The sequence below is a fragment of the Scylla paramamosain genome, chromosome 38 (assembly GCF_035594125.1).
Source record: "Scylla paramamosain isolate STU-SP2022 chromosome 38, ASM3559412v1, whole genome shotgun sequence".
Classification (NCBI taxonomy): domain Eukaryota; kingdom Metazoa; phylum Arthropoda; class Malacostraca; order Decapoda; family Portunidae; genus Scylla; species Scylla paramamosain.
The window spans coordinates 4,528,434-4,542,811 of record NC_087188.1 but is presented as its reverse complement, the minus strand read 5'-3'; the positions used below and the strand labels follow the sequence as shown (position 1 = coordinate 4,542,811).

The window sequence follows — 14,378 nt, the reverse complement described above, 5'->3', positions numbered from 1 at the left end:
CCTATCTACGAAAGGTTTCAGGTATGGAGCCTGTCTAAAGCTATATATAGCATGGACACATTATATTTCCAGTCCAAGTGAGAGTAAAAGTTGCAGCAATTCCAGACTGATCAGATGATCTTTCAGTCCCTTATGACTGGCCAGGAGTTTACGATTTTTCTTCCCCAGCTTAGGACCCTTAGCTTCTAACAGTCTTTTACTGTAAGGCGAGATGTCATCTGTAATAATCATATGTGCAAGGCACAGAGGGAACTCATCCGTGGTCCGGATCACGTCCAGGGAAACGTCACAGGTGTCCAAATGCAGCCAGTAACCGACGTCGACATCTGTCGCGTTATTCTGGACGCCAACTTCAAAAAAATCATCCATCTCTGACTGAGAAATTTTTTTCATGTTACCCATAGGCAGGGGGGAACACATAACGGTTGCATATAATGAATTATAGTTCAGATAGAACACATAAGTGCCGGGACCGCCGTTGGGTTCGTGGTTTGACTGCAGGTGAGGTCTGCCATAAGTTACAAAGCCTCCTCGTACATTTCTTTTGATGAGGTGATACATGTTAGGGTCGCAAGGTGGGTGAAGTTGAACGCCTGTCGAGTTTAAAAAAAAAGCGTCATAAGCATAAGAAGACAGTGACACATAATGTGAAATGTCCAGTCCATAACTCATGGAGGTGTGATCTACATTTGAAATATGTGTCGGCTAATAACCCCACAGCAATCTCACAATACAGTCTTATGTAATCACCTAAAGTGCGACAGGACGCCATATTCCACACGCTTTGAGCGTGTTCATGTTCTTCAGGGTGACAGAGCCTTCTCCTTGAGCTTGTCATAAAACGCTTCGCGAGGCGGCAATTGCCGATCTTCTAAGCAGCCAATGTCGGTGATGTACTCGTAACAAAGAAACCCTTTTTGAGCGCAAATTACATATCTTACATCCTCGGCGAGGTAATTCACCGTCTCCTGGGCGTTAGCCCGCCTGCACGTGACTCTGAGCGAGATGCCTGAGGCCGGCGTTCATAATGGAAAGCGTGTCTTGAAACTGAAATTCCTTAATCCTTACTTTCAATAAATGCGATTCTGACTTGGCAAGGATGTCCACGTGCGACTCTGGTAACTGAAGGTCTTTCATGATTAAGGAAACGTCAAAGCTCATATTATGTGGCAGAGAGATGAGATATTTCCTCGTCACGACACTTGAGGTTGCATCGCGCACACAATACCTCCTTGTAATTATTTTGTGGTAATGAGTAGTCGTGATGTTTATGAGGGGGGTTTTTTTACATTATAGGGTTGATGGTAGAGCTTGCAGTGGTGCTGACGTTTGAACTGGACTTCATCCTCCGCCGTCATGCTATTGGATAGGTAACTACACTTTCCTTGGTGATTTATCAAGCTTCGGATAGGCTGTCAATGAAATTATTCATGGGATCTTAGCCAAAATAACTTCTCTTTTCCACGATATCTCCATGCCTATTGATGATGAGATACAAGTAACCAGTTGGTTCATTTTCAGTTATCACACTCCTATTCTTCTTAGGCTTTATCAAAATAAAAAAAAATGCTAAATAGGCAGGCTGATAAGTGTAGACAATTTTTTATTTTATTTTACTTTTTCAGTATCATCTGGAAAGAGAAGAGTTTGAGCCAAGTCACAATGACACTCATGATCTCTCAAATTGACAGACTTGGGAACTGAGCTGAAACATATTTTGCAAAACAGGTGTCCCTCTAGGGTGGGAGGGCTTCTCGTTAATTTTCAGTGCAGCTTCTCCACGTCTTTAATGAGTGCCATGTGTCGGCCGCCTAGTAAAAGGAATGGGATGACAGTTTCATAGTTGTGCGAGCCTTTTCTTGATAATGTTGAATAGTACATCTCACCGCTTTTGGTCAGTATAAACATCCAGAGACAGGCAATTTAACCTTTCTAACTGACTCAAGTCCTCCCAAGTCACAAGACTCTCTACTTTTCCGCGCGTGACGTATTTCTTTCCGGCATGCCGTCTCCGTAATATTTTTGGAATTCTTTTCCAAGGTACACCTCGGGCGTGAAGTCTGAATGCCGCCAAACACTGAATAACGCAGGACGAATGTCTGCCATCAGGACTGACAGGCTGGAGGTTATAACGGTACAGCGTGACTGACCTTGACCATCAAGTGATAGGAGACATTGCAATGCATTGAGATGTCGGAGAGAACACCTGGTGGCAAGACCCAACCACCCTGGCCGCCCAGGACCCATGCATATGATGGGGACCCTGGTGGCAAGCCATTCTTGATGGGGACCCTGGTGGCATACTGTCAGTAATCACCTCGCCTGATGTGTTCAGGCTCCGCCCCTTTACCATTCAATTACTTCCCACTCACTATTATTGATTCATGTATTCTATTCATGGTCACCAAAGAATAAGGATGCACACCCCCGCCTCTCCCCATTACCGCCGCCATCCGCCGTGCAAGTGATGGGGACCCTGGTGTCAAGTCGTTTCTTGATGGGAACCTTGGTGGCATGCTGTCAGTGACCGCCACCGCCGCCATCCGCCGCGTGTGTGACAGGGACCCTGGTGGCAAGCCATTTCTTGATGGAGACCCTGGTGGCAAGCTGTCAGTGACCACCTCACCTGATACGTTCAGGCTCTGCCCCCTTACCATTCAATTACTTCTCACCCACCATTATTGATTCATTTAGTCATTTCATAGTCGCCTAAGGATAAGGACGCATGCCTCTGCCTCTCCCCGCCACTGCCACCACCCACTGCACAAGTGACGGGGACCCTGGTGTCAAGCCATTTCTTGATGGGAATCCTAGTGGCATGCCGTTAGCAACCGCCACCGCTGCCATCCGCCCTGCGTGTGACAGGGACCCTGATGGCAAGCCATTTCTTGATGGGGACCCTGGTGGCAAGCCGTCAGTGACCACCTTGCTTGATGTGTTCAGGCTCTGCCCCCTTACCATTCAATTACTTCCCACCCACCATTATTGATTCATTTGGTCATTTCATAGTCGCCGAAGGCTAAGGACGCACGCCCCCGCCTCTCCCCGTCACCGCCGCTGTCACTGTCGCTCCCCTGTAACATGGACCCTGGTGACATCACCATGAAAGATCCACTTCCCCCCTGGCATTAATTTATCACCATGTTTCCCCATCAAGAAATAGCATGCCACTGAGGTCCCTATGGCTAAATTGCCACCAGGGTCCCCATCCTGAAATGGCATGGCACTGAGGTCCCCATGGCTAAATTGCCACCAGGGTCCCTATCCTGAAATGATATGCTGCTGAGGTCCCCATGGCTAAATTGCTACCTGGGTCTTCATCCTGAAATGGCATACCACTGAGGTCGCCAGGAAAATGCCAGCAGGGTCCCTCATCCTTAACCCGTACAGTGTTGCTTTATAGGAGTGAAACAGGTCATTTGGGGTTAGATTTTGGCCAAATAATATTATTGTCTTATAAAATTCCAAAAAAATAGCTGATTTGAACGATATAAATGCGATATATGTGTGTTCCCTGTAAGCTATCGTTTTCTGTGAGTCCTTTCACGCGTGGCACCAATACTCCAGTGGTGGTGCGTAAGACGAAACATGTAGAACAGTACTATGTAACTTCCGCTTCATATTTATTATTTCCGACACACTGTGAATGCTTCTTCCATGACTATATATTGTTAAGTTTGAGTTTCTTGTAAAATATATCTGAGGATTGTTTGTCTAGCCTTTCTATAGTCATATTATAGTACCAAATTTATCACGCTCGTACAGACTATATTTTCTCTATGTGTATATAAGTAGCACAATATTATCCCTTCATTGCACAAGCATAACATGTTTTGTAACACCAACAACAAAAAAATTACACACAGCTGCCCAAATAACCCATTATACGAATTTTATGTTTTTTTTATGTTGGTACTCCTGCATACCACAGCCCGCCCGCCCTCGCCCGCCAGCTGATCACATACTCCAAACATTTTCCCATTTACTACGTAGCTTCCGTGTCTTTGCATTTGCTGCTGACCAATTTGGTATTGCTCTGCTACTGTACAATTTACATAACATCCCAATTTTACAAGTATATCTAAGAGGTAATTGTGTATTACCTCTGGACTGTAGCATATCCCATGAAAATCTGTATGGCTGGGAAACTGATGACTGAGGTTCCGAGCCAGGAATGAATACATAGGAGAAACAGACAGCAACAACCCTGTTGGGCCCAACGAGGCTGCCTGTATAGCTAACACTACACTAACTACAACAACAGTTCTATACTTCTATCTATCTACTGTGGGCCAAAGTAAGTAAGATGAGGAATGAATGATATGAAAGAACATGTGCATAAAAGACAGCAGAAATAATGTGGCAATTGATGCTTACATACGGAAAAGTGTATTGGCTAATGTACCTACAACTAACTGTTGACACGCAAATACGCATCTCATGGCCATAGGAAAAAAAATCTTGTGCCTGTAAACTTTAGGTTTCCGTATTATAAACGACCATAGGGAAAAAATATTGTGCCTGTAAACTTTCAGGTTTCCGTATTATAAACGGCCATAGGGAAAAAAAAAACTTGTGCCTGTAAACTTTCAGGTTTCCGTATTATAAACGGCCATGGGGAAAAAAAATCCTGTACTTGTAAACTTTCAGGTTTCCGTATTATAAACTTCTGTCTTTCATTAGCAGCAAATGAAACATATTTTCCTATGCTCTATAGTATATACATTATTTACAATTATCTATACCACTCTAGTATATCTTGAGAGTGTGATATACCTCAAAACACGGGTCCAGACAAAGAGCCGTGTCGCAGGGCACACACATGAACCTCGTATCTTTGCGTTGCTTTGGCCGGAGTGTGGTGGTGCGGCAGACGTGGCAAGGCTTTTGGGCGTTTTTCTTGGCAGCTGTAGGTGGGATATACTTGGGAAAATGACGACCTGTGAGACGTGTAGGATCGTCACCATGAGATGCTCGTCGTCGTCCTGCTGTAGGAAGAGGCTCCGAATACTGCTCAAGAAGCTGTCTTATTACCTCCCTTGTGAAGTCATGGAGTGTCGGCTTCTCGCCAGTTTTGACCTGGTATATAATATGGGCGTTGAGGACAGCACAGTCAATCAGATGAAAAAACATCTTTTTGTACCATTTCATTGTTTTCCTTGAACATTCCACAGATGACATCATGCTGTCACTTTTATCTACAAGGCGCATGTTTTGGTTGTAGACAATAACACATTCAGGTTTGTCGATGAAGGTTTTTGTGGAATGGTCAATGTTCTCACTCGTTTGCAACTTTGGTTCGTGGACACTGGTGAGGAGATGAACGTCTCTCTTGTCCTTCCATTTCACTGCAAGAATGTTGTTTGCCTGCTTGTGAACAACATCGCCTTTCTGCAGTCCGATGGGGAATTTGGCCATAAACTTGCGATTTGGCTTTACCGTACCACAGGCCCCAGTCATTCTCTCATGCAGATAGTGGAGCAGTGTAGGATTGGTGTACCAGTTGTCAACAAAAAGTATATGTCCTTGACCAAGGTAAGACTCAAGCATGGTACTGACAACGCTTCCTGATATGCCCAACTTCTTATTCTCTTTGATGTTTGTTCTTGCCCCAGTGTACAAAATCATTTCCAAAATGAAGCCAGTTTCACAGTCACAAAGAACAAATAGTTTTAGGCCAAATCGGTGGCGCTTGGATGGGATGTACTGGCGAAAGTGTAAATTACCACGCCACTGAACCAAACTTTCATCAATAACTAAATTTTGAAATGGTTTGAATGATGACTTGAAACTATGGCAAATGTAGTCAAAGATGGGCCTTATTTTTCTCATTTTGTCATCATCAGTTGGCTGAGTGTTATCTTGGAAGTGTAAGGCTTGTAGCAAAGCAATGAACCTGTTTACTGACATGATTTTACTGAAAATAGGCTGGCGAAGAAGTGGATCTGTCGACCAGTATTCCTTATAATTTTCCCTTGGAGTGAGCCCCATCAGCATAACTAAAGCCAAAAATGAGTACATTTCTTTTACATCTGTGTCCTGCCATTGCAAGAAACGAGAGTGTGGATGGAGTATTTTACCTGCTATCATAAAGCCATGAAACTTGTTGCTTTCTTTGACTATATGAGCCATTATGTCTTCCGTGAAAAACAACCTAAAATATTCACTCTCTGTGCTGCCATCATGAACGAGTCCATGTGGTATACCACGACCATGAAGATCAAACTGAAAATCAGTGGGCAAAAAGTCATGCCCATCTCTCCATTCCCATTGTACATCAGCATCAGCATTTATTGTTTGGTGTTGAGCTTGGGATGTAGATGGTGTGTGCGCTTGACTAGCGAGGTCATGCAGTGGCTGAGAAGCTGATAGTGAGGAAGCACCTACTACAAGCCCGGACTCCCCACCATCCCTTTTCCGCTTCTTGCTGGAATGAGCAGGAGCAGATTCACTTTCATTTTCATCATCACTCCCCCTGTCTGATTGTATGTAATCAGAGTCATCTTCATCGTCCTCCTCAGAGAGATCACTGTCCCCCAACTCTGTGACATTATCGTCATAGAGAATATTCTCTAATTGCGCCGATGTCAAGCCCCGCGGCATGGTCCACAGGACAACACGTGCTAACAGCGAGGGTGTAGCAGCGTGTCTGGCTATCATGACTCATTGCCGGGCCAGCCCGCCAACCCGGCGCCTCACGCCCCAGGGCTGCCAACACAACCGACGATGACTGTACGCATGAACACAAAATATATTGAAATTGCTATTCAAGTTGGAATAATATAAAAATAGCTGATCTACTGAACAGTATTTTGAGTATATTGATAAGCAATTATGACACCACTAACATATTTTTATAAATATACCTATTTTTTCAATAAATCATTCGTGGTCATGGATACATTCTATGTAATAGACCACAGCAATGCAATAAAAATGAGAGTGAGCTTTCAAAATCATATTTAGGCATAGAAAAGACATCTAGAACCATTTCTACAGGTTTAGGTGCCGTGAAGTAAAAGAAAACGATGATCGTATATATACGCACTAAACACTTTCCCTCCCGAACGCATATATACGTACTAAACACTTTACGGGTTAACCTGCGCAGTGCCACCGCCGTAAATTTACGGCATCTAGCTTACCCGCGCTCGGTGCCACCGCCGTATATTCACGGCGGCAATCTAAAAAAAATTCTAGTATGTTTATTTGTCTAAATAACTTTATAAAAAAACACACTAAGTATACACCAGGCTCCACCCTACGCACTGAATGTGTTAATTTGTTGGTATGCTCCTTGAGTGGCCCCCAGACGGCTCGCGGCGCGGCAATCGCGTCAGACTTCTGAGAGCTTGTACAACCACTGGAGGAAGCAGTCATGGCGCGCCGCCGTGGGTTATGTGATGATGAGATTATCTCTGCTTTACTTTCTTCTAGTAGTGATGAAATATTATCAGACATGTCTGATGATGATTCTGTACATGACACTGATAGTGAGGAAGAGATTCCATATGCGCACCAACATCAGACAACTTCTTAGGTGATTTTTTTTGTTTTTTTACTTTCTAAGACAACTTTTTCTCATGTTTTCATTATTTTTACATGGTTTGGGATTTTTTGAAAGCATAAACAAAAATATGCAAAATTGGCTGGCAGCACAGGTTGGTTTAGGATAAAAGTGGCTGGCAGCGCGCGGGTTAAATGGCATGCCACTGGAGTCCCCATGAAATCGGGACCCCAGTGGCATGCCATTTAAGGATGGGGGACACTGGTGGTATTTTCCCTACTACTGACGTCCCACCTGTACTCATTACATTTAAGCTGAACAGAGTGGCCAATGAGGATATTCATTGCCGTTGTGCAGCAAAACGAGCTTGGGAATTCTTGCAGAGGAATCAGTGAACAAACGCCAGTGATCAGATTGATGTTTTTGGGCTATTTCTTCAAACAAACTTCTTGTGTTAGTGCTAACGCATAAAGTCTCAGTATACAAACGTGCAAACCCTTTATGTCGCACTTGGTACTTCAAATTTTTTCACACCTGTGGCCAACACATTCCATTCTTTCAGTCCTGATGGAAGCAACTCAGCACCTGCTTTAGTAAGGGTAAGTTCCTCACTAGGTCATCAAGCTCTTGTTTGTCTGGAAAATGAGGCTCTTGTGAGCATCCTACATTTTCTGTGTCCCAGTCATCATATCGACATCGGCTGTAAACTGCAAAGTTGGACAAACTCTGTGTGGAATTGGAGAGATTGAAGATGGAATGCTTAGATAGTTAAATTTCTTCTTGGGCCTTTTGTACAAAGATACATCAACCATGCAGAAATAACAATCATTGACATAATTTGCTGGCTCCTGCCAAATTGTAGGATTTGTAAATGGCATGGATTTCCTTTTTATCCACACAGCCAACCCTGCAGAGTAGACCTGTAGAAATCACATGTCACATGAAGAGCCCACAACTTGTCTTGGTCTCCAATTTACACACCAAAATATTGTTCATATGCGGTGCAATATTTTGTACCACTTGATTTTGTACAACTTGTATTTTTCTTGGTTTGGGCCAAAAATAATGCCCACAGACATGATAAAAACAGTCAGCTGATAGATTGCAGTGTCTTGTAGACATTTTCAATATTATGTGAAACAGAAAAAAAAAAAATAATGGACAAATGTAGATAACCGATAAAAAAAATAAAAAATAGATTGGCCAAAATAGGAAAATATTGATGCTACAGGAAAATCAATGTTACCATCGCATTTAATATGCTAGATTTACACGGAAAACATGACAAAAAAAGCTTGAACCTTTTTTTTTTCTTTTTTTTAGACGGTATTATATTGAATTTCGCAGTGATTTTTTGCGCACCTTTGGAGCATCACATATTGATGATTATATTCAGTGGACCTTCCGTTATGTTGACTGTCTTACAACACAGCCTGGTATTGCAGGTCGCATGCTCGGTCAGGTTCATGCTGCTGAGTACGTCCATGATGCTGTGGAGTTTTTGAAGTCTGGAAATTGGGTGCAAAATAGCCAGATGAGTATGGATAAATTTCAAATCTTCTTACTTCACAAGTTATTTTACTTTTCATTAAGAAAGACGTGTTGCTTTTTTCCTTGACATGAAACCTACTGACTATCTTTCGGATTTTGATACTAACATCATTAAAAAAAAGCAGGAATTACCTCACTCCCATAGCATGCCACTGCTTTTGTTAGTGACCAGTCTCCAGCATCTTCACCTCCACCTCAGACGTCTCTCATCAAGCAGCAGGTGTTGCCTTCATCCCAATGTCCATCTCTTTCATGTAGTTATTGCCTTAAGATGATCACACTTACATACATTGCTTTCGTCATAATAAAGAGCTCAAGTCTGGTCGTTCATCGCCTCCACCCGGGCGCGAAGGAACTTCCAGGAATATACCTTCTAAACAGTTTTCAGGTTACACTCTCTAAACCTTTATCATCTGCTTGTTGTGTTTACTTTCACTCTCCTGGTCAGACACGGTATACGCACTCTCCGTGTCCAGCTCTGAGACCTTGCATGACTCGAGCGTCCATCTAAATTTTGTACCAATCATGACCTGAGTAACCAAACAACAAAAGAATGTTTCAAAATTCTGGAATGGAAGCGAGATCAAGTTGTGACAACCTCTCAGTGAAGTTTTTGGAGATGCCAATTTCAAAACGGAGAAAGATAAGTATCTGGACTGTCAACTTCTTCGAGCAGTCTCTTTTTCTGCTTTCGATAGTATGGAAGTTGTAATGAGCTGCGCATATTATTATAGAAGAGACGTAGATATGGAAGAGTGGAGAGAGATAAAGAACGGAAGAGAAAGGAAGCAAGTGAATGATGTCTGGTTTGTTCATGGGCGCAAAGTGTGGCAGACTAATATATATATATATATATATATATATATATATATATATATATATATATATATATATATATATATATATATATATATATATATATATATATATATATATATATATATATATAAATAATTTGTCTTTCATGTACCATATTTAAACTACTACCCTTTGTAAGAATTAAATTAACGCACGTCATGGAACAGTTAACTTGTTACCAGATCCTTCAGTGACATTCAGCAAGCAAACTTATTAAAATGTTATTGCCATGTAGTGAGCGGGGCTGTGAGGTGTGGTAAACCATACCTTCCCAGCTCCCTGTTTCTCCCCATTTCCCTCACCTCCATTGGCATTTGACTGAGTTGGCGTCTGCCTTTGTGTGTGGCGTGGCGCGGCGATTGGTCAGTAGCCGGTGAGAAACTAGAAAGAGAGAGAGAGAGAGAGAGAGAGAGAGAGAGAGAGAGAGAGAGAGAGAGAGAGAGAGAGAGAGATAGAGAGAGAGAGAGTTGATATATAATACATCTAAGGGTGGGATTTTTGCTGTATAATGCCTATAATTTCAATTTTTATTGCCTATTATATAAGGCCCTACGGAATCTGTAGAAAGACTGATATCTGAATGGGAGCATTTGTAACAGCTACTCGTGTGATGGAAGAGTATTGTACTGTTCTGTAGTAGACAGCACTTTATTTGCGTGTCATCAGTTATTTGACGAGTACAGGCGGCGTCCTCTCTTCTCCCTTTGCTTTTTCTCAAGTGCAGTTTTTAGTGTACTTAACAGCGATGGTCTCTTAGGACATGATTCGCTTATGACTTATGGTATAGATGTTTTTCTCTAACATCAAGCTATTTCCTATAAGGATATTATCTCTGCAGTGGACATTCCAGTTCCACTCTTAGTCTTTAAATCTCCTGTTAAGACTTCCCAATGTTACCTGATGTTTTCAAGAGTCGAAACGTTCAATTTCTGCTGTGGATGTTTGTTCTGCCGTTGAGTATGGGGATCAGCGCATGGGCCATGAGTGCTGTTCGCCTTCTTATTTGAGTGGCAAATGCACCTGTTGGCTCATGTGGCTTATCTTTCCTAGATTTTGTCTGCGTTCGTAGGTTTTCTCTTGAAATAACTCTTTCTTGTGTCTGTGATGCTCATATAACTGATGCCTTAGTGACTAATCTAACCAGTGCCCCGACTTCTCTTATGATGATCTTATGAAGTCTGGGACAGTAGGTCCTCATCATTTACTCATCTGATTGTCTTTTCCTGCCTCCTGTTAAGCTAGGATTGATTATTGTTTTTCCTTTTGATGATGATACCACCCTGCACTTTTCCACGTCTTTTCATAGACATCGAACCCTTCAGGAAGTAAACATTTCACGCAGGAAAGCCACAGAACGCTTGACTTCTGATCTTTCTAAAATTTCTGATTGGGGCAGAGCAAACTTGGTATTGTTCAATGCCTCAAAAACTCAATTCCTCCATTTATCAACTCAACAAAACCTTCCAGACAACTATCCCCTCTTCTTCAATGACACTCACCTGTCCCCCTCTTCTACACTGAACATCCTCGGTCTGTCCTTTACTTATAATCTGAAATGGAAACTTCATATCTCATCTCTAGCTAAAACAGCTTCTATGGAGTTAGGCGTTCTGAGACGGCTCCGCCAGTTTTTCTCACCGCCCCCAGCTGCTAACTCTGTATAAGGGCCTTATCCGTCCATGTATGGGAAATGCTTCACATGTCTGGGGGGTTCCACTCATACTGCTCTTCTAGACAGGGTGGAATCAAAAGCTTTTCGCCTCATCAACTCCCCTCCTAACTGACTATCTTCAGCTTCTCTCTCATTGCCGCAATGTTGCATCTCTAGCTGTTTTCTACCGCTATTTTCATGCTAACTGCTCTTTTCATCTTGTTAACTGCATGCCTCCCATCCTTGCACGGCCTCGCTGCACAAGACTTTCTTCTTTCTCTCACCCCTATTCTGTCCACCTCTCTAACGCAAGAGTTAACAAGTATTGTCAGTCATTCATCCCTTTCTCTGGTAAACTCTGGAACTCCCTGCCTGCTTCTGTATTTCCACCTTCCTATGACTTGAATTCCTTCAAGAGGGAGGTTTCAAGACACTTATCCTTCAATTTTGGATACCACTTTGGACCCTTTTTATGGGACTGGAATTTCAGTGGGCATTTTTTTTTTTTTATCGGATATTTGTTGCTCTTGGTCAGTGTCCCTCCTATTTAAACACACACACACACACTCACATATATATATATATATATATATATATATATATATATATATATATATATATATATATATATATATATATATATATATATATATATATATATATATATATATATATATATAGACACCTGCCAAAACGATAATTACTCCCAGTGAGGTCTAAAGCACTGTGAAATTATCATTAAACCCAGCTGTGACCTCACTGAACGTTTCCCTTTGTGTCTCACAACATAGGGGGGCAGTCACAGCCTGCCCTCTAAAGAAAATTCTTTTTCTCCATGCAAAACTACAAGCACCTAATAACACACACACCCTTCACTCAAAAATTTTAAAATGATCATGGTGACTCCTACACCAGCCTCGGAGTCCCCATCTGGGAGGGGACCATAAATGTCCCCAGGTCGGACTGCCTTTCTGTCGACGACCCTAAGTGTCTTGACACCCCCCTCAACTTTTTCTTCATTAACTTCTGCAACATTCGCGGTCTAAGATCTAATTTTCAATCTATAGAACCCCACCTCTCCTCTTCTAAACCTCATCTTCATTTCCTCACTGAAACTCAGGTGTCTCAGGCAACTGACAGTAGCCCCTTTTCTGTTCCCTCCTACTTTTTCTATCCTCATTTTCGATCCAAAGCTGGATGCTGCGTGTATGTGCGCAATGACTTAACCTGCTCTCGTGCCTACGCTCTTCAATCTTCCGAGTTTTCCACCATCTGGCTACGACTACAGAGTCACTCTCATACTAAATTTATCTGTGCTGTATACCTCTCACCTAACTCCTCTGACTATAAGAAATTCTTTGACTACTTAACTTCCAAAGTGGAGCACATTCTGACCCTCTTCCCTTTTGCAGAGATCTCCATTCTTGGAGACTTCAATGCTCACCACCAGCTTTGGCTTTCCTCTCTCTTCACTAACCATCCTGGTGAACTAGCCTACAACTTTCCTATCCTCCATGACCTAGAGCAATTGGTGCATCACCCTACTCGTATTCCTGACCGTCTTGGAGATACGCCCAACATTCTTGACCTTTTCCTGACCTCTAATCGTTCTGCTTATGCTGTCACCCTTTCTTCTCCGTTGGGCTCCTCCGATCACAATCTCATATCTTTATCTTGTACTATCACTCCAATCCCTCCTCAGGATCCCCCTAAGCGAAGGTGCCTCTGGCGTTTTGCCTCTGCTAGTTTGGGGGGTCCTGAGGAGGTATTTTGCTGATTTTCCTTGGAATGACTACTGCTTCCGTGTCAGAGACCCGTCTTTGTGTGCTGAGCGCATAACAGAGGTGATAGTGTCTGGCATGGAGCAATACATTCCTCACTCTTTTTCTCGTCCTAAACCTTCTAAACCTTGGTTTAACACAGCTTGTTCTTGTGCTATACATGATAGAGAGGTGGCCCACAAAAGGTACTTAAGCCTTCCATCACCAGAATCTCATGCACTTTATATTTCTGCCCGGAACCATACCAAGTCTGTTCTCCAACTAGCCAAAAACTCCTTCATTAACAGTTAATGTCAAAACCTTTCAAGATCTAACTACCCTCGTGATTTCTGGCATCTAGCCAAAAACATCTCCAATAACTTTGCTTTTTCTTCTTTCACTCCTCTATTTCAACCAGTTGGCACCACTGCTATCACATCTATTTCTAAAGCTGAACTATTTGCTCAAACCTTTGCTAAAAACTCTACCTCTCCTCCGCCCTCTGACTACTTCATGCCTCCTATTAAAATTCTTCGCAATGATGTTTTCCATGCCCTCGCTGGCCTAAACCCTCGGAAGGCTTATGGACCTGATGAGGTTCCTCCTATTGTTCTCCGAAACTGTGCCTCCGTGCTTGCACCTTGCCTATTAAAACTCTTTCAGCTCTGTCTGTCAACATCTACCTTTCTTTCTTGCTGGAAGTTTGCCTACATTCAACCTGTTCCTAAAAAGGGTGACCGTTCTAATCCCTCAAACTACCATCCTATTGCTTTAATTTCCTGCCTATCTAAAGTTTTTGAATCTTTCCTCAACAGGAAGATTCTTAAACATCTATCACTTCACAACCTTCTATCTGATCGCCAGTATGGGTTCCGTCAAGGCCGCTCTACTGGTGATCTTCTGGCTTTCCTTACTGAGTCTTGGTCATCCTCTTTTAGAGATTTTAGTGAAACTTTTGCTGTTGCCTTGGACATATCGAAAGCTTTTGATAGAGTCTGGCACAAAGCTTTGATTTCCAAACTACCCTCCTACGGTTTCTATCCTTCTCTCT

The 14,378-nt window shown here is 42.6% G+C and overlaps 1 protein-coding gene across 1 annotated transcript; it reads right to left on the bottom strand.

Moving 5' to 3' along the window:
* Positions 1 to 4,749: 4,749 nt before the first annotated feature.
* On the bottom strand, positions 4,750 to 6,603 carry LOC135091594 (piggyBac transposable element-derived protein 4-like). Its single transcript, XM_063989348.1, has one exon. It carries the CDS (start codon positions 6,601 to 6,603, stop codon positions 4,750 to 4,752), a length of 1,854 nt encoding a protein of 617 aa, XP_063845418.1.
* Between the last annotated feature and the right edge of the window lie 7,775 nt (positions 6,604 to 14,378).

What these genes read in the sequence shown, in the direction of transcription:
- LOC135091594 (XM_063989348.1), bottom strand. Translation starts at nt 6,603, where the DNA reads ATGCCGCGGGGCTTGACATCGGCGCAATTAGAGAATATTCTCTATGAC.